This window comes from Heliangelus exortis, chromosome 18 (genome assembly GCF_036169615.1).
Source record: "Heliangelus exortis chromosome 18, bHelExo1.hap1, whole genome shotgun sequence".
In the NCBI taxonomy this organism is placed as follows: Eukaryota; Metazoa; Chordata; class Aves; order Apodiformes; family Trochilidae; genus Heliangelus; species Heliangelus exortis.
The window spans coordinates 10190284-10214530 of NC_092439.1; the positions used below are offsets into that span (position 1 = coordinate 10190284).

Consider the following 24247-nt stretch of genomic DNA (forward strand, 5'->3'; position numbering starts at 1 on the left):
TGAAGGAAGCTTGATATGACAGAAGAATTCAAATAGGTGTTTGTTCAGATTAAAAAAAGAAAGCCACAGTAGATTCCAAGAAAGTGATTTATTTCCACTTGCCCTTACAAGTTAAAGACAATATGCTTTTCATTAAAAAACAGGATCATGTACTATTTAGAAAATTATTACACCTTCCTGTCAAAGAAAATACTCCCAATTCTGACCTCCTGACCTCCTGTCTACCTCTTAAGGATAGGTAGCTTGGTTTCTCTCTCTTTTTTTTTTTTTTTTTTTTTTTAAGAGTAATCCTCAGAATGTATCAGCAGAAAATGCATATAGGTGAGGATAAAGTTACCAGCAAATGGATAAATGTTCCTGTATAATGAGACATACGTTAACACAGAGGAACTCATCCACCAACTAGTGCTCCATGGGCTCCTCTGCCTTTTCTGCAGGTTCATCAACAGGTTGAACAGGCTTAAAGAGAGAAAAAAAAAATTATAAAAAGGCAGAAAATACTCTGGCCAGCATACTCTGGATTAAGCATCATGAGTGCATCACTGCAGCTCATGTCAGCAAACAGCACACAAAGCAGTGACAGCCAAACTGAGAACAGAGCAGGACAGAGGGACACCAAGGATGCATTTTGGGACAGGCATGAAAAACATCCTCAGCTTCCTCTGTTGCAAAACAAATGAAAACCTGCACCTGACCACAGGTAAGGGAAGATCATGATTTTGGAAGACCCATCATCAGCATAAATTCATTTAATAAGCATCCTAGTCTGCTGCCAGGATTATGCAGTTTTCACATAATAACTTCAGATTTTAAAATCACATTCTTAAAACTCTGCTAGAATAGTAGAGTGTTACATGTTGTAAACATAAATGTGATAGGTCATATATCAGGAAATCTTACCTTTCAACAAAGTCTACTTATTTATATCTAAAACACATACCTTTCTCTGTGGTCTTTCCTCAAGACCTTCTAGGAATGGTGCTACATCATCATCATCATAGATGGTAAACTCCATGTCTTTGCCAACAATTCCAATGGAAACATTCTGTTAAGCAAAGTTTTGACAGAAGTGAGAAGCATCTTTCTGATAATAACTCACAGGCTTAACAGCTTTTGCTTGTGAAACAGATGAAAGTTTCCTTCTGTGATAAACAAACTCATTATACTTAAAAAAGTGAGAGACTACCTCTTTGCTAGCTTAGGCTAGAAAAGGAAAGAGAGGCAAATTTACTCTCTACAAAAGCTGTAATGTTTCAAAATATTGTAAGTAAACCCAACGATTTAATAGTCTTACATTTTTTTTTCTTTTTAATAACACATGATTCCAACCCTCCTTATTTTAATCTTTTAACTTTTTTTTATTTTTAGAGTCCTAAAACACAAGGTGGGCTAAGAATAAAAAAAAAATATTGAACATGGAAAAGGAGCAGACCAGCCACAACTTGAACACCACATAATGGATATCTCATAGATATCCTTAGAATTTTCTTGTTCAAGAGTTTCTCAATTCATTGTCACAACTTTCTGCAACTTTTTGATGATGAAGATATTCAATCATCTATTTGTGCACTCCCAGGTGAATTACTGACTGTGCTTACAATGTGAAGTTGTGATTCTACTTGCATGTAATGCACCTTAAACACCAATCAAAATTTTAAATAGAAGAAGGCAACCAGAGAAGCGATGCCTTCTCTTGTTAAATCATAATTTTTGCTAAGAAAATTAAATCTGAGATAATTAAGGAAACTGTTGACACAATGACATATGAAATGAAGATGATACTTAACTATTTCCAAATTTCAGCTTCCAAATTTCAGAGCCAGCCATACCTTAAACACTTATTTTCATGGTAGTTTCTAATAAAAATGGCTGTAAAAGTTCTTGTTAAGAAAACCAAGTATTTACCTTGGTGGTCAGATCCTGTTCAGCAGGAAGAGTCTCTCTCAGGGCACGCAGTCCATGTTTAACTAGCTCGTTTAGATTACCTTGATATGAAATCAGAAAGACATTTATTAAATGTATGGCATCTCTAGACACTCAGTTCCTCTCCCTCCCTCACCTTGTTGACAATTAGAAGAACACCTTGGCTAGCCTGACTTCCAGAAGTCCTTTCCCTAGATACTTCTGGTACTGATCACAGAGTTGGTACAAGTGAGAAACCTTGAGAAACCAACCTTTCCCACATTTGAGGATGTATGCACCTGGTTTTGGCACCTGCCTGGCCTTCAGTGCAATGACAATCACACAGTCTTTTTGCCCAAGCAGCCATTCAATTGCTGCCACATCAGTTTCACATTAATATAAATTCACCATTTTAAGTGCACCACCTAGGTACTTGCCCTGACATATTATCCCTGCTCTTCTCATACAAAAAGAATTGCTCTTTCCCTGGGCTAAAAACAAAACAAAAAAATACCTGTTTTCATTAGATTTAATAAGAATTCAGGTATCAGATGTAAAATTTCTAATATTTTCTTTACAATTTTTATTGTCATGCAGATTTACCCATATGACAAACCTGGCTCCCCAAATTTATCTTATTCAAATTTTACTAATTCAAAAGAACAGAGCAGTAGCACAACTGCATAATTCACAAATGCCACAGCCAGGGTTTAATTACTCACAATCAATAAATTCAGTCATATGTCTCTCCAAGTAAGTTCGTGCTGACTGTGAACGAGCACCAATGGACATTGCTTTGCAATCAAAATAGTTTGCAGAGGGACAAGTCTGAAAGATGTGAGGACCCATATCCTAGAATGAGGGAAAATATCAATAAAACAAACGTAGAAATTCATACCAAGTCTGCTGCTGAAACACATGGTATTTTTTAAAACAGTTTTTCTTTGTGGAACATTGCATAGCTCATAAGTACACAGGGATGTGTATTTTACACTGCTCTGCTGTTCTTACACAATTCCTTCAAAGTTACTGTAAAAATAAATAATTAAATACATCTTTCTTTACACTTTGCTCATTGAAATGCAGTTTTTATGTGGGCAGGACAGCTAACACCAAAAATGTTTCTTTCTCTGTTCTAGCAGTAGATGTTTCACACATTCTGTCTTATCTACACACAAGTAAAAACCTGCTGTAGACTTAATCATGACATGCAACATTTCAGGCAAAATGTTAGTTTAACTTCAACCTTCCTCATACTGGAAATCTTTAGGATAGAGATACTGTGTGTGCTGCATTAAGCAAACTGTTGCTGCTAAACAAGAGAGAGGCCAGCAATCATTTCCATACCCATTTTCTATATAAACTGTTTAAAATAGTAGTTTGTAAAGCTCCATAACCACTCGTAAAATAACTACTGTCATCTTTGATCCCTTAAAACATGAACAGATCTTATTTTGGCAGTATCTCATTTTTACATCTTAAAACAATTACTTTTCCTTTTTGCAAACATACACATCATAAGCCTAGGTAGGAGGAGCTATAAGCATATAAACAAAAATTACGTTTTAGGGTTACATGTAGGAAACCATTTCCCTTTTCAGAGAATTTGTATGAGTCTGCTACTTCCTTCTGTCTTTCCCTCTTAGCATCCATTTGTTGTATTAAGTTGCATGGAGCACATTTGCTTTTAGGTCAGCATTAACTGGCACAGCTCACTTACATCATAACCTGCAATGAGCAGCCCTACGCCGTACGGTCTTCTGCCATAACGCTGCGTGGGTATCTGGGTTTCTATGTAAACTAAGGAAAAAAGAAATCTCAAAATGCCATGTTAATTGCCAAAAATATTTTTTAAGACAAGCAGAGATGCACCAAAACTACCACACAGTCTTTGGAAATCTTTTCACAGCAATGAAGACTATATTCAAATAAATAGATCTTGGCACTTATTTGGAATATCGACTTTTCACCAGAAAAATATTAAGCTAAATGCTTTCCCAAATAACTGAATTCAACCAAGTAATACAAAGAGTCCACCTAAAGCCTCATTTAATTTCTTATCCCTTTGAAATTTTTTTTCTAGGCACCTGAATAGAATACAAGGCCTCTGCTGTAGTACATAAAGGGACAGAATTTGCCACAGAAAAAAAATTCTGAGTGGGCAGATGCAATCCAGTAAATAATCACATTTCAAACAGGGCAATCATCTTTCCTGCCCCACCAGAGGCATCAGGCTGGGTAACAGAAAACGAGTGCTGTGTTACATGATGCATAACACTGTTTTGCTTCTCTACCAGTTCAGTGCATGTTATGGGATATTGTCTATAAAGAAATAAAGAAAAATTAACTTTGAATTAACTTTCTCAATTTAATATGACTTTTAAGCTGTGGGATGTGAAAATCATTTTATGAACAAAAAAGAAGGAAAAAAAGGATACTGCTTCCAATTAGTGACACGAGGCGAGAAACTGGAAGGGGTCTATCAAACACAAACCTAGAATCCAGACACTCTTGACGCATGAAATTGCTAGGAAGAAAAAAAAAAAGAAAGAAATTTAAAGAAAAAGTCTTGGTTTTAGTTTTTCTTTACAGTCTACTGTAAAGTCTACAGTCTACTGTAAAGAAAACAGTATTGGTTTAATAGAGAGGTGAAAGTCCCAGTAAGTTTCTGAGCTCAATACTTGTCTGATAAGGTAAGTACATTTTGTTTCAGCACTGCTTACTGAGAAAAAAGGTCAAAGACATTACATAATTTTACTTCATCATGACCTATAAGTGTCATTTAGAAAGCTGACCACACATTTAAAACAGTATTACAGTATTTCAACCATACAAACACAAAGAAGGCAGAAGTTCATGCCAGCAACAAAGGGATCATCTAGAAAAGAGTCACGGTTAAAGAGTAACATTTCTTTGTAACACTACAGGAATTTATATTTATTCTAGAAGTTCTTCCTATGCCTTCTTAATCTGAGGAACACTCCTCCTCTCCTCCTGTGTACATTTGCCTCACTGGATGAAACTCCGTGGCCAGCAGGTAAAAAGCTGTGACACCCACACATACAGCAATTTATGCTTTTAATAACCTTTTCAAATGTTTTTACACAGAAGCAGCTGCTAGAGGGAAACAAGTGATGCACTTTTTCAGACTGCCTGGAAACCCCATCACAGAGAGGAAACCAGACAGGACTATCTTACCAGCAACAAAATCAAAGAGTGAAATGTTAGGCCAAACAAGTAACACACAATCTGACAGAATTTCATGCTGAGGTCTTTGGCATAGTACAACAGAGCAGTAACTCAAGACCAATCCCTTAGTTGACTATAAAATTTCATTTGCAATCATCTACAACTGAACTTTTCACTCATTGTTGCAGAAGTGTCTGTGCCAACAACCAAGATACTCACCACAAGAGTCTTGCATCAGCAGTGAGTCCAGCAATGGAGATACCAATATGGTTGTCAACGTACAGGATTTTTTTCTGATGAGCTGCCAGCTCAGACTGTGCTCTCTGTGCATAAAAGGAGAAAGCTATGTGGCAGACTGAACAGTTTGCCAAGCACTGTGGAAAAATCTGCTAATATTTGTAACAAGGACTGAATATGAACCAATTAAAAACAAACAAACCTATAAACACACAACAGAAGACAAAATCTAATTCCACTTCGCCAGGAAACTGGCAGAAGGAAAGAAAGAACAGACACTTGAGCTCTGGGAAAAGAAATTAATAGTTTTGCTATTTAATAGCTAATAAAGTAATAAATAAAGAGGAACACATCTTTAAAAGGGAGAAAAAAAATAAAACCTTCCACTAATTTCCTTTACCATTTTGTGAAAATCTGCTCTGCATAGATACTGAATATCTTTACAGGTCTGATCTCCAGCAAAAGAAAACTGGGATTCCATTTACACAGCATTTAAATTTCAGATGTGCCAAACTAAATGTTTCTGCTAAACTTACTGTCCTAAGAACACAGCTGTAAACTTACCTTGAGAGCAACCAAAACAGCATGTGTTTTTGACTTCAGCCCCACAGTAGCTGAGCCTTGTTTCACAGCTTCCATGGCATATTCTATTTGATGAATTCGACCCTGCAGAATAAAATAAAAGGTAGTTATTTGGAAATTAATCCTCTATATTAGTTTCCAACGTTTTTTTGATTTTCAGGCCTTCCCCCAACCCAAGAAGGTACTTTACTGCATACTGGTTTAAACCTACAATGAACAAACTTCCTGAATTATCTTCAGCAAAGGCATCACCATTAACCCACAAAAATCAGATTGTACACAAAGAAAAGGGAAAACCAAAGGGAGAATAACCTTGGCATTACAAGAATCACAAGACTTTTGTCTCTGTCTTCAAAGGAATCAGTATTTCACCCAGTGTGATTCAAAGAGAGCTTCCAGCTGAAGCTGGACACTTAACTTTTAATCGAGTTTCCTGAAGAAATAAGTCTTATGCAATTGTGTCTCACCATCCATTCCCTAGTAACTTCTGAACAAGTTATTAGTCAACTGCAGTAAAGTCTGAAAGAGGAGTAGAGGTCTCAGACAATTAAGTGCCCACAAGTTGTGCAAAGGCAGCCAGAAGATTTGCAGGAAAACAAGACAACCACTGAGGGTACAGCAGCTGATTTTCTACACTCCAGTTTGTCAGCATCTTCACTGCTGCTGTTCAAGTGTTGGAATTACCACCTGCAGCACACAGCTGCATCCTACCAGCTGCCATGAGTGGAGCATAGTAGTGGTTACAGTGAAATGTACCAGGGATAATCTACAGGAAATCACCTCCTATTAGGTTACTCAGTTTTGGTTGGTGTTTTTGTTTTTAGGCTTGTTTGTGTGGGTTGTTAGTTTATTTGGGTTTTGTTGTTTGGTTGTTGTTTGGTTGGTTTGTGGGTATTTGGTTGTGGGTTTTTTGTAAGAGGCTTTTTATTTGATTTATCTAGAGAAATACAAGGTCTACTGTATGCCTCAAATACCCTAATGTTTCATTTAATACACTAAATTAAAAATTGAATTTCATAGTCTATTTCCTGCTCCAGAGCAGTATGGAATCACTGTGACACATCCAACACATATTTACCAACTTTCATTAATGACTTGCAAGGCCTGACACTTCTATAATTACAGAGCTGAATTTATGCAATGGGGATATTTGTGACCCTTTCAGTTCAGAAAGCTTTGTGAATTAATACAAACATATTTAAGATTAATACAAAAATATTTAAGATCCCAAGCTTCAGATTACCATCTGGGTACAGTCATTCAAATAGGGGCTTACAAGGCAGTGAAAACTGCATGAAAAGAGAAACAGAAGCTGTTACCTCACACCTGAAGAAATCAACATATTCTCACTTATGCACCAGTACAAACTCTTATTAATCCCATTTTATTCTGAACAATTTGATTACAGTAAAACTCTTAATTAGAAAAAATACATATATGAAAGTTTTTTCCACTAGTAAACTAAATAGTTCCTTTACAATTTTTGCTACTAAATAAAAGAGAATGACCTAGCAGCAGCCTTGGGGAGATTTAAGCTCAGTTTTATCTTTTTTCTACTTTACTTATCAACTTATTATCATGTATATAAACGGATCATACAAGGGTTTGGGTTGGAAGGCACCTTTAAAGATCACCCAGTCCAACTCCCAGCTATGACAGCATCTTTTTTGTACCTCACAGGTAAATTCAGAAAGCAACCCTCTTAAGTCCTTTGAGGTACCAGGGCCCATCTAAGCACCATTCAGGTTCATACACCAGGCTTATATGGTTATGAATAATGCAATGCTAATGGTGTGTACACTAATGGCTTTCTAGAAGCCCACAGCCTACCAAACCAGAAGGAAGCAGCCTGCAGTAAGCTTCTGGTGCCTGAGGGCAATCTACACTATTGTGACCCCACTGCTGCAAGAGAAAAGGAAAAACACATAGCCTGGAAAAAGCCAGTTAGCAAGGTTACAAAGAGTTTACCTGTGGGCTCCAAACCGTGACATCATTGTCATACTGGTTGCGAAACTACAAGGAACAAAATACCACCCGTTAGTACACCGAGCAGGCAGAATTCCCGAGTCAAGTCGCGCTCGTCCTCTTTACCGGGCCTTGCACATCCCGTGGTTGTTCACAGGCTTGAACTAAGGGACCCTCCCCTGCTCCAATTCCTCTTCAGGCCGCAGCTCCAGCGCCCACCCCCCAGGGGCAGCACCAGCCCCGTCCTCAGAGCGCAGCGAGCCCAAGGAATGCGAAGCCCCAGCACAGAACCGCCAGGCCCGGGCCGCTGCCTCCCCCCCGAGCCCCCGCCTGCCCCCCGAGCCGCCGCCGGGCTCAGCGCTGGGGCTCAGCCCGTGTCGGGGCGGCCCAGCAGCCACGGTCCCCTCTCTGCAGCGTCACGCCGGGCCCAAGGGGCCGTGCCCCACCGTCCCCATCCCCGGGCCTCGCTGCCGGGCCCCGCCGAGGGGAGCGCGGCTTCCCCTTACCTCGGGCAGCCCCCGAGGAACGGCCCCGGGCGCCCCTCTCGGCGGGGCCCGGCACCGAGGCCCAGGCCCACCCCGGCCCCGCGTGGCTCGGGAACTGCTTACTCACGGCGCCGATCCCTCGGTCTCGCCCACCCCTTCCCCTCCCTGCTCTCCCTGCAACCCGGACAAGGGGCCGCGGGGTCGCCCTGTCCCGCACCGTCCCGTCCCAGCCTGCCCTCACCATCCTCCTTCCCCCACAGCGGCGCGGGCTCCGGGGCAGCGAATGAGGGGGAAACCGCTCTGGCAGCGACCGCTCTGGACTAGAAGCGGCCAGGGAGCGTTAGTCGAGCCTCGAGTCATCGACCGAGCGCACGGCCCTCGCACCGCCCCCGCAGCCCGGGACGCAGCGCGGACCCCGCCCCGGTCGCGCATGCGCGGTCTCCAAGGGGCTGCGATCACCTCAGCGATCCGGCGGCTCTGAGCTCCGCACCGCGGGGATCCCGGGTCTGTTTTTGGACCCCTGTCACCCTTCAAAAGTTCCAGAATCGTGGCAGCGCCTCAGTGCTGAGCGTCCGGAATGGCTTCCGCGGTGCTGGCGGCTTTCCTGACAGGGCCGGCTGAGGCCTGCAGCAGCTCTCTGTCAGAATCCCTGTGTTCAGTACAAAAATTTGATCACTTGGGGAAAACTCGCCTTGTGGAATTTGGTATTCATTTACTTTTGTTACTAAAAGTCAGAGGTTAGCCATCTCACTGGCTTTGGGGAAACGGACATTTCTTAAACCCCTGAAGATTCAGGCTCTGACGTGAAACAGGATTCCCTGCTGGGAGCCGCCTTTTTGTACTTGGGAGAACTCCGGCTTTGTTCTTCATAAGGTATAAAGACAGCATGGGAACAAACACGATTGTTCCAGCCACTGTTACGCAGTTTCAGGTTACACAACCACCTTTACCACGGATAGGAGTGCTTACAGTATATTTACAGTTACTCTTTAAAAATCAATTTCAAAAGACCCAAACTGCCCCTGCTGACCTCACAAAAGCTCCCTCTGAAATAGCTGTGAGGATGGCCACTGATCTGTCACTCTGTGCACAGGGGACACAGGCACTCAGAAAGGTCCTGGAGAACCACCAGTATTAGGTTTATACTGTTTTCTCCTTCCTGTATTTTTCCCCTCTCAGGCAAAATCCATTGCTTTGGAGAAAGGGGTGTCTGTGTAGGGTGCACGTATGTCACACCCATGTTGTATGGACAGCAAACACACCACTGCGTCCTCTTGCTCCTGGAGGCTACAGGGGCCAATCCTGCCTCTTGTAAAACCACTAGGAGAAGGTTCTAAAGCTGCATTTCAGCCATTGCCCTTTCCTCACAAGCATGCAGTGTGTGAAGTGCCCTGCTTCCCAAATCAGCCCTAAAGTTTTCATGCAGTGCCTAGGCTAACAAAGCTTATGAGCTTAAGCAGCTCAGGGTAAAAAAATAAACAAAGGTAGTTTGGTAGGAGTGAAACAACAGCCACTGTTAATCAGCCTGGAAATCCTCTTACACTCCTGTTTTGAAAAAAAAAAAAGGGTACAGGAAGTCTCTGAAATTATATAAAGCCAAATGAGAAGCACTATTGTCAATTATATTGGAAAAATATGACTACATCTTTCTTAATTACAGCTAAGATGTGGTTAAATTTCTAAATGGGTCTTTTTGCTCTCAAAGATTAAAATCTAGAAGTGCTTAACAAAACTTAATTGCTTACCGGAGGTCTTATTTTGAAAAATGTAAAATATTGCTTTATAGTTGTAACTGAAAAGTGACTTAAAAATTACTGAGAACTCCTCCAGAGGTTTGCATAGCTAAGGCATTTAGACAAGAGAATCCATTAATACCATGTTCAAGCATTTACTTTTTTTTAAAACAAGTATCCAGCTGCTGAAGTCACAGACATTAAAGGTCAAGCTAGTATTCTGTCACCTTTAAATACTGCCAGTGACACAGTTCTCTTACCACTGGGGTGGTTTTCTGTGGAGAGGGCTACAATATTGTCTAGGGAAAAAGATTTCTAAAGAAGCTGATTTAAATTATCTAACCTGTCCTGTTATTTTTAAGCTTTCAGATTACTAAAAAATTCATTTGATCTGAAATAACTTCCTTTCTTCAACATTGTTTGGTGTGTACTGAGACAGGATATATAAACATTTTATTAAGTGAGCTGAGCAGCTTTCATGTTTCACCAAACTTTGAGTAAATATTGCCTCAGTCTCTGCTATGATGCCATTTTGTAATAACTTCCTACAGCAATAAGGGACTCCCTGAAGATCCATTTACTCCACCTACAGCAGCAGAACAATAGACAGATATTTCCTCTCTTCTGGCAAAAGTGTGTTAGTTTTGACAGAATGCTAAACCATGCCAAGACTCTCTATTGTTCTGCATGCACACAGCAAGTAATGTTAGCACACAGAATTTTAGAGATAAAAAAGCAGAATCTGTTAAATTTCACATTTAAAATTGGTAAAAGCTGAATAAACAAAGAACTTTTGGAAGCTATATGAATTGTTGTATACATTTATTAAATAACAAGTATTTTCCTGAATAATCTTTTTTCCTTTATTACATGGATAGAAAATTACATTAAAGACCAAACTAACCAGATGTCCATCTATTAGTATTTATTTTAGAACAAACTGATTCAGGTAATATGACAGCATGGAATGGAGTTCCAGCTGCTCTCCAGCGCTTCAGGTAGCACAAATGTTACTGTATTCCCAAGGCAGCAGTATAAGAGGATGTCAGAGGCAGGAATAATCCCTAGAAAGGAGAAATGCTCACAGTGGAAGGAAGTAATTCACTTCCTTCTGAATATTCCTACTTGCCCTTGAGCAGCAAGTATGAGCCCTCTGTAGGCAGGGCTAAAGACAGTGGGTTTGTCATGTATTTCTGATTGCACTTCAGTGTGTTGGCATTAAAAAGCAACAGGACAAATTCCCAGATGAAACACCTATTCAAGCTCATGATACTGCTGATAAAATGTTTGAACTAAGTGCAGCAGTGAAAGAATAGCTAACCTAAACCATGCATATACAGTCTCAGGAGAAATGAATGATACTATTTTGTTCCATGTTATGTTTCCAGCATAGTTCTAAACAGCATCTGACATCTGAGAGATGTCAGACTTTGCTCTGCAGAGATTAATATACAGGAACTAAAAGGCAAGGCCATTATGCCTCCTCTTCTGCTGATTCACTGAAGGAAACAACATTCCACCATGTCCCTTCCTGGGATACCACTCTCAATCTGCATTAACTGCTGTGCTGCTGTGTCCTGTACTCCTGTAGCTGTATCAAGGCTTTTGGTAAAAGATTGGCTCCAGTGGGGTGAGTGGTGACAGTCCCAGGGACAGCCTGTTTCCTGCTACTTAGGCACAGCAGAATGCAAAAGAAGAAAGAAGACTCTGTTGTGCCAGAGCAAGAGACAGACTGAATGAAGGCTGCATCTCCATCCCCTTGGATAAGGGGAAGGACACATCCCAGGGAGATCATGGAGCCACTCCTGTGGTGGTGCTGTTACTGCTGAGCTGGTAGGAACAGGGACTCTTAACACCCTGCTTTGATTTCTTTAGCCTGTGTTTCATGATTCATGCAGTATAGCTTCCTGAAGGAACTAGTTGCTTTTATATAAAAGTGTTATCAAGTAATCTCAGTTTTTCTCAAATAATACTAATAAAAAATAAATCCATATCTATCTAGCAGTTGTTGGGAATTTGTTAGCACTGGGGGAGAGAAGTGGTCAATATAAGGCTCAGGTGACTTGAAGGTACTGTTTTGGCTAAAGAAGGATGAAATAAAGCTCACCAGCCAAGCCAAGTCAGGCTGCTCCTAGAAGGGGTGGTATAGGAAAGAACTATATGATATCTCTATTTAAATTAAATGTGGGACACTGGAAGAAACAAAGAATGGCAAAAGCCTGAGACAGAATAATGTAATTTGTACAGTTGTGTTGCATGGTGTTTGTATGGTATGGTGAACACCCATTTGGTGATCAGTCATCTAGGCCAACACGAGAGAGAGTGGGTACCTTCTTCTGGAACAGAGTACAAAACTCCCTTAAAAATTACTATCAAGTGAATGAATTACAGAAGACTGATCTTGAACCAGTGGTGCTTTTCTTTCCCCTATTAAAATAAATAAAATAAAACTAAATAAAAAATAAACAAATGTATTCTTATCCACTGTCACGAGTACTGGAGGGCAGAAATGGCAACCACATTTGTTGCAGGAGACCCTTGAATTTGGCATGCTATATTTAGTTGGGCTGATTTAGTCTCAAGTCACCATGGTTCACAGGTCTTCACATTATTTGCCTCTTATACTTCTCGAATCAGTGATTTGTGTCTTTGATTTTATTTATACAAACCTGGATTTTAATCTGTAAAATAAAACTGTGTTTAAATAGTGGCCTAAACATCCTTATTCCACAGTGACATTCATTCAAACATTCCAGCTTCCTGTACATGGGTCAGTTTCACAAAAATAAGACTACTTAAGATTAGATTGTGTATTGTCATCATACATTCAGAACTGAACATTTTGGCTGTTTTGTTTGGTTCTGGGTTTTTTTTTTTTGAGAAATGCCTTACTTGCTTGACAATGTAACAGTCCATATTTGGATTTAATTCAGGCAATAAATTTACTTCATTAATAGGGATTTTCATAAGGTGATAAGGCTACTTAATTGTAAGCATTCAGGCAGGACATTGCTCATATTTGATGACATTTTCATCACTGAGGTAATACTGAGCACCAAAATTCATGACAGCTGCTTTAGAATGTACCTACTTTAGAATAATTTAAATACAATCTCAGAAGTGCTCACAAAGAAAAAAAAATCTATTTTGTATTGTTTTGTACTTGTCTATCTATTGTTTTGTATTTTTTTTTGTTTAGTGCTGTAAATAGGGAAAAGTAACTTGACTCTATAAATAATGTCAAATTCCTTCCCTATTCTTTTGCAAGTTCTCAGTAGCAAACCAGACATTTCTTTCTCTACAGCAGCCTGCCATTCATGTTGCCTAAGGCATTTTAAAACATTTTTTAAACTGCTGACCAATTTAAAACACATGAAAATAGTGAAATATACAAAATCTTATTATTTTAAATTTCTAATTTTTTAAAATCCGTACCTATTCTGAACTGACATAATTTGTCCTTTTCAGGAGAGGCCTCCAGGGCCACTATCCTTGTTTGATCACCCAAGCTGCCTTGGAGAGACCAGGCAATGCTGAGAGCAGGCTAAAATAATCCCTGTGGAAAGAGAACTGCAGAAAAGGGTCTGGTTCTTTCTGTCCAGTCCTGGAACAGACAAAGGGCACAAGGTTCAACACAGCAGAGCTGTTGCAGCATATCCTGATGTGAAAATATTGATTTATAAGGTCTTGTTTGAGTAAAACAAAAATATATTTAGAGAGAAATTCACATAGATATTGTTGCTAGTTATTTCTTGGGACATAAAATCTATTTTTGTTCTGAGTGAGGAAGGGTTTCTTTGTAATATAGATTAATTGTACAAGAGAAATACATTTTTGAGCTGTAAATTGCTTGCTAGCCTAGAAGTTATGATTTAAACAGTGTACATTGTGTTATCAGAGTAGTTAAAAATAACTGAACAATGATCCCAATAATTTATGGGAGTATTATGAAATAAATTATTGGAGTTCTATGAAAATCTGTTAAGCTTTTAATTTCAATGAAGAATGAAGAAGAAATATCAGCTATTTTAAGGTTTTGAGGATAAAGGATCAATTTCAATGTGCATTTAGCTGCATAAACTCATTCAAATATATTAATTTCTTATTTTGATCCATATTGTTGGAATTATTTTTGACAGAGTATACCTGAATCAAAACCAAAGCATCATCAAACATTTAGCAGTGGATATATAACATTTTGAGACAGACATCTGTGAATGATGATCAAGTTCCTGAGTGAACACCATATAAATTATATTAGTGATGAAATTTTTCAAAATTTCCACCTCTGAAGGAATTAAGTATAACTGTCAGCACAGATATTGGAAATAGCAAGCAGAGTGATACAGAAATAAAGCCTTTCTAATTCATAAAGCCTCTAATGGACCCCATTTCCTTATGACAAACATTATTGTCATATTAAATTAATGGCCAGACAAAATATTATCTTCTTAGTTATGCATTTATATCCCATAAATATTTTACACTGAGTACTTATATGTAGATCACACAATCAAATGTTCACAATATTTTTGCTACATCTATTATTGCCAAAAGCTCCTGTTTGAAAAATGGAAATACATTCAGATACAGAAATCAGTTTGCCAGAGGCTATTAAACTAACTAATATTAAATAAATAAATAAATGAATAAATAAACAAACAAATAAATAAATAAAAGAGAGAGAGAGAAAAGATCCTAGGAATTAATTACTATTCCTGCTGAGACATTAAGGATTTCTGAGACACTTTGTAAGTGTCTCAGAATTTTCAAGTTCTATGAGAGTGTGAAACTTACTGTAATAGGTAGACACTATTTAGGCAACAATTCTGGTATTTGTGGGTCACCATTTTCAAAAAGTGGCAGCCCATTCTTTTAATGGATTAAGTTTTTGATTAGGAAAGACTACAATACAGAATTAACATGCAGGAAAAAATAGAAGTTTGATTAAGTTGAATGTTAAAAAGTCTTGTTGTCATCAGCCAGGTTTTTTTATTGTTTGCCAGCTACATGGATTTTAACAGCTTTCCTGTCATGCATATCCCTGTTTTCATAGTACAAATTTTCTTTGGCACTGCCGTGCAACCTTCAGTGCATCTATTCCTAAACTAACAACAACGTGAACAGAAATACAATCCTGCCCTGAAAAATGTGAGAGAACATCTGGCAGTGTAATGTCCATTGTCTGCAGTTGTTCTGACAGATGACTGAGCTCAGACAGTGCATCACACATGCTGAAATTATGAACAAATTCCATTGATGTAAGGATAATACTAAATCCAGAGTATTTGGCACAAACCCTTGGCTTCTAAGGCTGGTCTAAGGAAGGATTGGTGATGGGCCTGAAGAGCTTTAAATTAATTCCAGGCTGCCTTGATATAACCTTGCCTTGAAACTAGCTAGGGAGTATCTAAAAATCTGTGCAGTAGTTATTAGCATATCACTGCACAGTCAACACATCTGCACAGCTGGTTTTGATTTTCAGAAGTATATAGCAAATAAATTTGTGCCTACGGATGTCTCATTTGCAACAGATTCTGTGGCACCAAAATATTTTTAAGCTGTGTTTATCACATCTTTAAAAGAGCAGGAGTAATAATTCTTCAAACCAAAGGTATTACCAAATGGAAGATTTCATATTTGGAATAGGAAAAAAAAAAAAAAAAAAAAAAAGAAGAGACAGAGCATGAAATCACAGGACTTTGCACATGTATAGGCATCTTCAACTGTGTTATAATAATTTATGAAAACAGGATATTCTCCAGGTTGGAAATTGAATCTGTAACTTAACAATTTTGAAAAGTGGTCAGTAATAGAGGCTGCAATTTTTCATTATGCAGCTTGAAATGCATTAAGGCACTGGAATAACCAGAAAGCCTGGAGTACCTCCTTTCTTCAGAATGAGCACCAAATATGAAGAGATTTGTATTTCTTTTTAATATTGTGCAAAATCACATAGGTGAAAGGTGCAAAATAAGCTGCTCTTAAACAGAATGCTTCTTTTGTCAAATTCTGTATTCTCACTATTAATTTACACAATACTCAGAATAAGTTATTTAGATGAGTTTCAGACAAAAACAGTTTTCTTAACGCTAAAAATATTAATTTTATTTGTTTAGGATCTTATTTAAAAAATCCACCACTTATATGATGTAATTTGAAGTATGCCCTGATACTGACTCCTTATCAATAATTACAAATCTTCACTGAGGTAAACACCTTGCCATTTCATTAGGTAGCTTTCTACTGAAGTTACATAATTTCTAATGCAAATTAGATTGATTCAACATATATTTAACCTGGGTTTTTAAATTCTGAGTTATAATCTTTACATCATCGATATTTTTTTTCTACTGACTTCAGTATAGCCACAACTTACTTAGATCTTGAACACACAGTTGGTACTGTAGAATTTAAGTAATATTAAGAAATTATATAAAATGTAGTTTATTTCTGTTTTTATTGAGAACTGACAGTATGCACATATATATCCCAAAATTCCATATAATAGCATTTGCCTTGTGAATTAAAAGCATTAATCTAGATCCCGGGTAGCAGTCTGCAGCAACGTGTTTGTGCATAGTTTTCTGCATTTTGGCCCAAATCTGATTATCTACAGAGAAGAAAAAAAACCATTAAAATATAACAGGAATTGAGAGAATGCCAACTTTATTATGCACATTTGTATTTACAAAAGTATTTAATAATACAGCATTGTGGAACTGCAGCATACAAGTAAAACGATTGCAGTCCTTCACTGTTCAGGAGTGGTTTACCTCTCCTTTAAGAGACGTTTGACCTGGTTTTTATCCAGGGATGAACTCATTATACAATCACTTCTACAAAGTGAAATTAATGGGAATTTCATAGGATGTTTCTCATCTCAGGAAATACCACCTCTTAAGCTGCACATACGTTTCACCGTTTTACAGTCTTTTCTTTAAACAGTTGAAAATAGTTTTAATATATATCTAGCTTTGCATGTGGTCCTCTTCCACATTTTTTCTTTCTTAATGCTACCTCCTTCCAAGTTTAGCATTAAATTATGAAGGTCCCATGATGAGCAATCAGGAGCACTTTAAATCTCAAGTACCGTTCCTAAGCACTCAAAAAGTGTTCAGAAGTAAAGGAAATGGCAGCAATACACAGATCATACTTGAAAACAAGTACATAAAGGAGAAAAAAATTATTAACAAACCCTTCAAGATACAATTACTATTGTATCAACAAAACCAAAGAAGCCACCAGCACAGAAGAAGCTGTCAAATAGATTGAGCTGATAGAAGAACCCAGCAGCACCCAGGGAACAGAGCAGAATTCCAGACAATGAGGCCAAGCAAAGGAAAATCAGCTTTTCTGTGTATCACATGGCAAATTAAGTCTATTTGGCCAAATAATACTGCCTCTTGTTTGTTCCCCTATTAATTAGAGAATTTCTCTGGAGAGAAAGTAAAAATTATCTGAGCATGAAAGGAAAAAAAAAAGGACTTTGATAATGAAATTGAACAGAGAAGTTAATTCAAAAATTGAAATTATGTCAGATCTGCCTTGTGTTCAATCTGAACTGTGAGAATTATCATTATCTTATTTTATCTTTTAAGAGACCTCAATATTAGAAAACAGATGCATGATTGATGTGAATGCACGTCTCCCTTAACTGCTGATTACCAACAGGTCTGGAAGACACTCAGGAGTAAAGATGGCATTTCCTATCATGGTCATGGAAAGAAAAGGTTTTGGTTAACCACATTATTATAGAAAAGTCTCTGAAACATTGTCATGGATTTCCTGCTTGTGATATGCATGCTTGAAATGACCTCATCTGTTTTCCAGCTCATTCAAGAACCCAGGGAGATTGCAAGTAGAAACATCTGATACCTGATATACTGCACTGCTCAGGAGGACAGCATAGCTCCTTCCAGTCCCAAGTCATCCAAGGACAACTTCTAGCCAAGAAAGCAAGTGTCTGTTACAAAGACCTGGAAGAAATGGTAATTAGTAGAACATTCTAATAATAATGTTGCTTTGACCAGACACAAAAAGTCCAGACTTCAAAAAAAGGACAAAACTTAACCAAACAATCAGTAGAAAAATTAGCTATTTGTACCACTTCTGGTTGCTTCTGATATGCTGTTCCAACTCACACCCCTCTGTGGTGTGTAATGCTCCTTTGGAACGGATGCTAAAGAATATCTTTCTTTATAATTGTTTTATTCTCCCTGGAAACACAAAAGCCAAGAAAATTGCCTAAGAAATAAGGAGGAGGTGAAAGCACAAATTGCTGTCCCTACTGCGTCAATTGAGGCTTGCAGGATTGTTCTAGATGACATATGACCCTCAATAACTGGAGTGTCAAGCTTCTGGCAAAAATCTTTGGATGGTAATCTGATAAAGGTCACCAGATGGTCAAAGATCTTGTGAATATAGTTTAAGAAGCACAAAAGGTAGTTCCAAATGTAGAACTCAAGTGAGGCTGAAGAGTCCAGTCTTTTATGGTATGCAAGTAACTCAGAAGTTCTCAGAAAAAGGAGCCTTGGAAAGTACTTACAAAGTCTGGAGAGGAGGTGAAGATCCAGACTAGAGCGAGATCTCTTCCTTAACATGATAGCTCAGTGGCAGCAGCCTGTGTTAGGGCTCTCTGAAAACCAGGCAGTGTCATGGGCAGGGCTGACATCTTCATTTGCCAGGAGGGTGACAGGGCTGACCCACTGTTAGGTGGAGGTTTCACTGATACAGTGTTTGAGTTTGTTTCCTTAAGCATCAGTCATTGCTACCTAATTATTACTAGTTGAGCATAAGGGCAAAGATAACACAATGTAAACTTCTGGGTTTCATTAATCAGCTCTGGAAAAACCTATTTCTGTGTCCCATTCTCAGATCGTTATTAATTAAAACACAAAAACTCCAAAGCACCCAAACAACCCTTCTTATTGTGTTGCTTTTGGTTTCCTGTGTCAATTATTGTTCTTTCGTTGTAAGAAAAGATGCAATAGGTGCACATGGCTGATTCTTATAACCTTATAAGCACATAAAATTTAATCAACTTAAGTTAGTGCATTTGCATTATCTAGCTTTGGAATTTGTAAAATTTCTATAGCATTATCTCATTTTGCTTACATAGTCAATTCAGATGTTGTTATAAATAGGGCAGAGAGGCTTTTTATTCTGGACTAGTCTTTGCTGCTTGGGCAAACCCCACAGAGATTAGCAGTACTTTCCAAAAGCTATTTATTCTTACTCCTGAAGAACATCACCTGACAAAAAAGAACAACTTGTAAATATTTAAATACATTTTCACATCCAATTGTTCATCCTCCTTTTACTGTAACATTATGTCTAAAGGTCAGGACTAGTTTTGAGCACAAAAATAGCTGAGGTGAGTGATCTGGCCATTTATCTGTTACCTGATCTTGTGCAACCGAGGCCGCTTTACGCTCAGTTTGTTTGCTTTTGACAACTAAACACAATGCCTCAATGTTTGTAAATAACCAGGATGCATCATTATACGGTACAGGGGAGACAAAAGCAGAAAACTCATCAGATTTACAAAAGCATTTCAAGTCTCCAGGTGATGTGCTTTGCAGTTTCTAATGTGGTGAATCCAGGCTGAGCTGTGGGAAGCCCAAAGCAGGTGATGGGCACTGCCTTCCATGAGCTGGGAGTGGTGGGAAGAAGCAGGAGCTTCAGCTAAGATGCTAAGAGCAGGCTGATAAATTACTGCAATTATATGCAGTATTGATTACAAACGCTCAATTGTCCTTTTGTAATATATGGGGAAGAGAAGTAACTTCTAGCTAAATAAGTACTGAAATAGGAAAGATTACTGAGACAAGTTTTTTGAAATTGGAAGGCTCACTGTGTGTCGTGGCTTCCTGGACAACATCAAAAGCTAAGGTTAGGTATGATGAACATAACAATTAATCAAAATAAAATTAACTTAAGAAATGCTGGTGCCTTGCTTAGGTTTTAGAGGACAGGCATAAGCCATATAAATTTATCATTTTTAAACTGGATTATTTCTGTCTCCTACCCCAATCTATTCCTGTCTGCTTTTTTACTCAGATGAATTCCTTCTGTGGTTAGAATGACAAAAGACTTCCACATTAATAAGCTAATCAGTTTAATTGAACAATTTTGCTATTTTTAAAATCCCATGTTGACTCTTCAGAAGAAATAGTTACAAAGATACAGTTACAGGATTCTGTTACATTTCTACTTTTTGTGTGGGGTGGGAGGAAGTTACATTTACATATCCGTGCTTTTTTCTGGAGGTTGCTTACATAGACTGTCTAATTAGACAGCCAATACTTTGAATGGTAAAGCCAAGTTGATCTCCAAACATTTTAGAAGTTAAGATAATAAAATCGAACAGTTTATTATAATCTTTGGATGCTCAATATTAGAGATATTTTTTTATTTATCCAGGAGATAAAATACTGTACAAACTTCCACATATTTTCTCTCAAAGCACTATTATCCAGGCACCTGCAGATGGATACTTCAAGTCAAAGGTTTAAGTTTTATTTAATTACAAACAAAACAAAGAGCAAATATGTAAATACTGTTTTCTTCAAGGTCCAAGCTTTTACACTACTTGCCACAAGAAAGCTTTGAGTATGATGAATTTCAGAACACTGTAAGGCCTATAAGGGTTTCATACATAAAACTGGATTAAATAGCAGAGCCAAACAAAATGGTTGAGATTATATTCAAGCATGTGCTGAAACACTGGCCAGACTCTGAAGAGGTATAACTCAGCACAATTTCTTTTCTGGATTGTTTTATGCCTGCTGACAATATAATGTAATTTTAGCAATTCAACAGAATTTAAATGAATGCTAATTAACAAGGACCTGTCTTAATGATTTAGGGTCAATAAAATGGGTATCTGAAAGACATGGACAAGAGACAAGATGAGTGAATGATTCAGCTAATTTTTCTTTCCCTTCTTCCTCTCAATAAATGACCTGACTTGGGCAGATTTTTATCTTTTTTAGAATATATTTATGCATCTGATGCTCATGTGTTAGGTCAGACTCCTCTGAAAAACCAAACCATCTCCCTAGTTTAAATTAATCTGTAGCACTATTAATGATGAGATTCCATAAAATGTCTCTATTTCAATTCCAGACTGAAATTTCAATTAGCAAGTTAAGGACTGAATTGCCACTGAAATATTAACACATATTCTTAAGTTTAATGATTTTTCAATGAAGGTGCAGAATTTATAATTAAACATGATTCAGCATAAAGTAAACTTTTTATAGAGAGACTCCACCTATGAAGAAAGTAACCTACTTTCTGTTTTATTTTTAATCTTCAGTTTTGCTTATACTATAGGATGACAAATTGTACTCAAATAATCAGCTTTGAAAAAGGAAAATCTGGCAGAAACTTTACATTGGACAAATTCCTGATTTTTTTTTTTTTTTTTTTTTTTTTTTTTGTAGAAAGATTAAACTATCCCACTGTTCTCCAATTAAGCTCATGTAAGAAAATCAGTACCATGCATAATTACACAGTTCTCTAATATCTCTAATAAGGCCAGAATTTTGACAGCTATTTGTTGAACTAGATAGCCCATTATATTTATTTTTATTAGGATATTAGCAACGAAATTTGTGGTACCTTAAGGAAAACTTTAGCCGAAGACAACCCCATTTATTTAAAAGAGCAATTTTTGAATGCCTTCTCAAATTATTATTTTAAATCTGTATATTATATATCTCATTAAAATATTTTAGGAGTTATGTAATTCCATTAAACTTCCCGTAAAGTAATATGAAGTGTTACATTATTACTGTTATTTGAAGGAATACAGAGATGATACATGACCTGACTATTGAAATCACATCAGTGTCAAAAGCTCCTGCTTGATATATATTAAAAATCTTGTATATTGACAATTTCATTTTTAAAGTGAGAGCTAGGGTATGATCAAAATACATTTAATCTCTAGAGGTGCACATAATTACATGCTTATCTGGAGATCCACATGTTGGTCCACTTCAGAAGGTCCAAAATGCTCAGATGAGGAGGCTGAACTGAGATTGGAAAAATGTCAGAAGCTGAAAATAGATTGAAAAAATATATAGTAGAGGCATCTGAAGTACCAGAAGCCAGCATGCTGCTTCTTCTCTTAATAAAAACAAAAATAGGGGCACCAAAAAAAAAAAAACCAACCCAAAACCCAAAAAAATAAAAACAAAAGCAGAGAGCCTGAAGTTTTGTAGTAGTTTATTTTCTAAAGAGTTATTTTCATTAGGTTAATTCAATATTTCTGCTACTCACTGATTGTTCCTCAAAGTTTGTTGTTGCTGAGCCCCAGTTAGGTCATCACACAGATATTTCCCTTTGCCAGATATGGGAAATATCAATTAACAATGGAATATCTCAGCAGCTCCATCTTTCTAGTTGAATCACCCACACTTTTTAAACTGACAAGTACTGTATCCACTGGAGACATTATACAAGAAAAAAACTTTTTTTCCACTACCCTTTTCCAGTTTTATTTGCCATTTGCCTGGTTTTGACAAATTAAAGTTGTGATTAAAGATGTAATTTGTATGAATCAGGTCTTTGCTGCCACATGATGAAGATCAAAATGTTGTGACTTACCTATGAAAATGACTGATTTGCTTAATGTGGGATGCAGCTGTATCACTCCCACCCTCAGACATGACAACCATGTTAACAACAGCTCCACTGCAAGTAAACTGACACCATGTCAAAAGAGAAGCCTCTTTTTATCTGTATTTTTTTTATTCCCTCAGTAATTCCATCTCAGGATCCTTCAGTTGCCACTATGTCTGGTTGCTTGTGAAGCCCTCTTGGGCATAGTGGTGGTGAAATGATTAAAGTTTTTGGTTGTCAGAGAAGTAAGGAGGGGGTCAGCAGAAATACCACCCTGGACTTTGGGACTGCAGACTGTGACCTGTTTAGCCTGGCTGAACAGAGAGCACTGGCTGGAATTCAGGAAAAAAAAAAAAAAGGAGAGTTTATGGCCTTTGGAGAAGGGAACAGGCTACTCAGGAGGACTATGAAAGTGTTGATAGGCTCTGCAGGGAGAAAATAGAAGATCCAAAATTAATCTGGCTTCTACAGTAAAATACAATTTAAAAATATTTCTACATTAGCCACAAAAGGAGGGCTAAGGAGGATCTGTATCCTTTTTTGAATGCAGGGGAAAACATAGTGACAAATGAGGAAAAGGCTGAGGTACTTAATGTCTTCTTTGCCTCAGTCTTTAGTAGTAAAACCAATTGTTCTCTGGATATTAAGCTCCCTCAGCTGGAAGACAGAGAAGCAAAATGAAGCTTCCCTAATCCAAGGGGAAATGGTTAACAACCTGCTGTACCACCTAGACCCTCCCAAATCTATGGGGCTGGATGGGATCTTCCCAAGGGTGATGGGGGAGCTGGTGAAAGTGCTCACAAAGCCACTTTCCATCATCTCTAGCAGCCTTGACTATCAGGGAAAGTTCCAGTTGACTGGGTTAGCAAATGTGATGTTTAGCAAATGTCATTCCATCTCCTCTTAAGAGAAGGTGGCACAGTGGATTTTGTCTAGCTAGACTTTAGTAAAGTCTTTGACACTGTTTCCCAGAGCACTGTCTTGGAGAAACTGGCTGGCCATGGCATGGATGGGCATACACATTGCAGGGTAAAAACCTGTCAGAATGGCTGGGTCCAAAGAATTGTGGTGAACGGAGTTAAATCCAGCTGCTGGCTGGTCACAAGTGGTGTTTCTGAGGCCTCAGCACTGGGGCCGGTTTTCTTTAATAGCTTTATCAATGATCTGGACAGGGGGATAAAGTGCACCCTCAGGAAGTTTTCAGATGACACCAAGTAGAGCAGAAGGTTGATCTGCTTGAGGGTAGGAAGGCTTTACAGGACAGGCTGGGTCAATGGGCTGAGGCAAACTGAGATTCAACAAGGCTCAGTGCCAAGTTTGGCACCTGGGTCACAACAACCGCAGGCGTGGGGGACAGTGGCTGGAAAGGTGCCCAGAGGAAAAGGACCTGAGAGTGTGGGTTGGTTGACAACCATTGAATGTGAACCAGCAGTGTAGTGTGCCCAGGTGGCCAAGAAAACCAACAGCATCCTGGCTTAAATCAGAAATAATGTAGCCAGCAGGACCAGGGAAGTAATTGTG

At 38.2% G+C, this 24247-nt stretch overlaps 1 protein-coding gene and 1 long non-coding RNA gene across 2 annotated transcripts; one reads left to right on the forward strand and one right to left on the reverse strand.

Annotated features, from left to right (window-relative positions):
- Positions 1-73: 73 nt before the first annotated feature.
- Positions 74-8199, reverse strand: PSMA1 (proteasome 20S subunit alpha 1). The gene is made up of 9 exons (XM_071762470.1): positions 7879-8199; positions 5893-5994; positions 5311-5414; positions 4341-4429; positions 3623-3693; positions 2625-2754; positions 1906-1985; positions 941-1045; positions 74-459 (listed from the first exon to the last, which is right to left on the reverse strand). Exons 2-9 carry the CDS (start codon positions 5965-5967, stop codon positions 403-405), a joined length of 711 nt encoding a protein of 236 aa, XP_071618571.1. The 5' UTR covers positions 5968-5994; positions 7879-8199; the 3' UTR covers positions 74-402.
- Positions 8200-9176: 977 nt separating this feature from the next.
- On the forward strand, positions 9177-14204 carry LOC139804821 (uncharacterized). The gene is made up of 2 exons (XR_011729545.1): positions 9177-9233; positions 13562-14204. It is a non-coding gene; the product is annotated as an uncharacterized lncRNA (long non-coding RNA).
- Positions 14205-24247: the final 10043 nt, after the last annotated feature.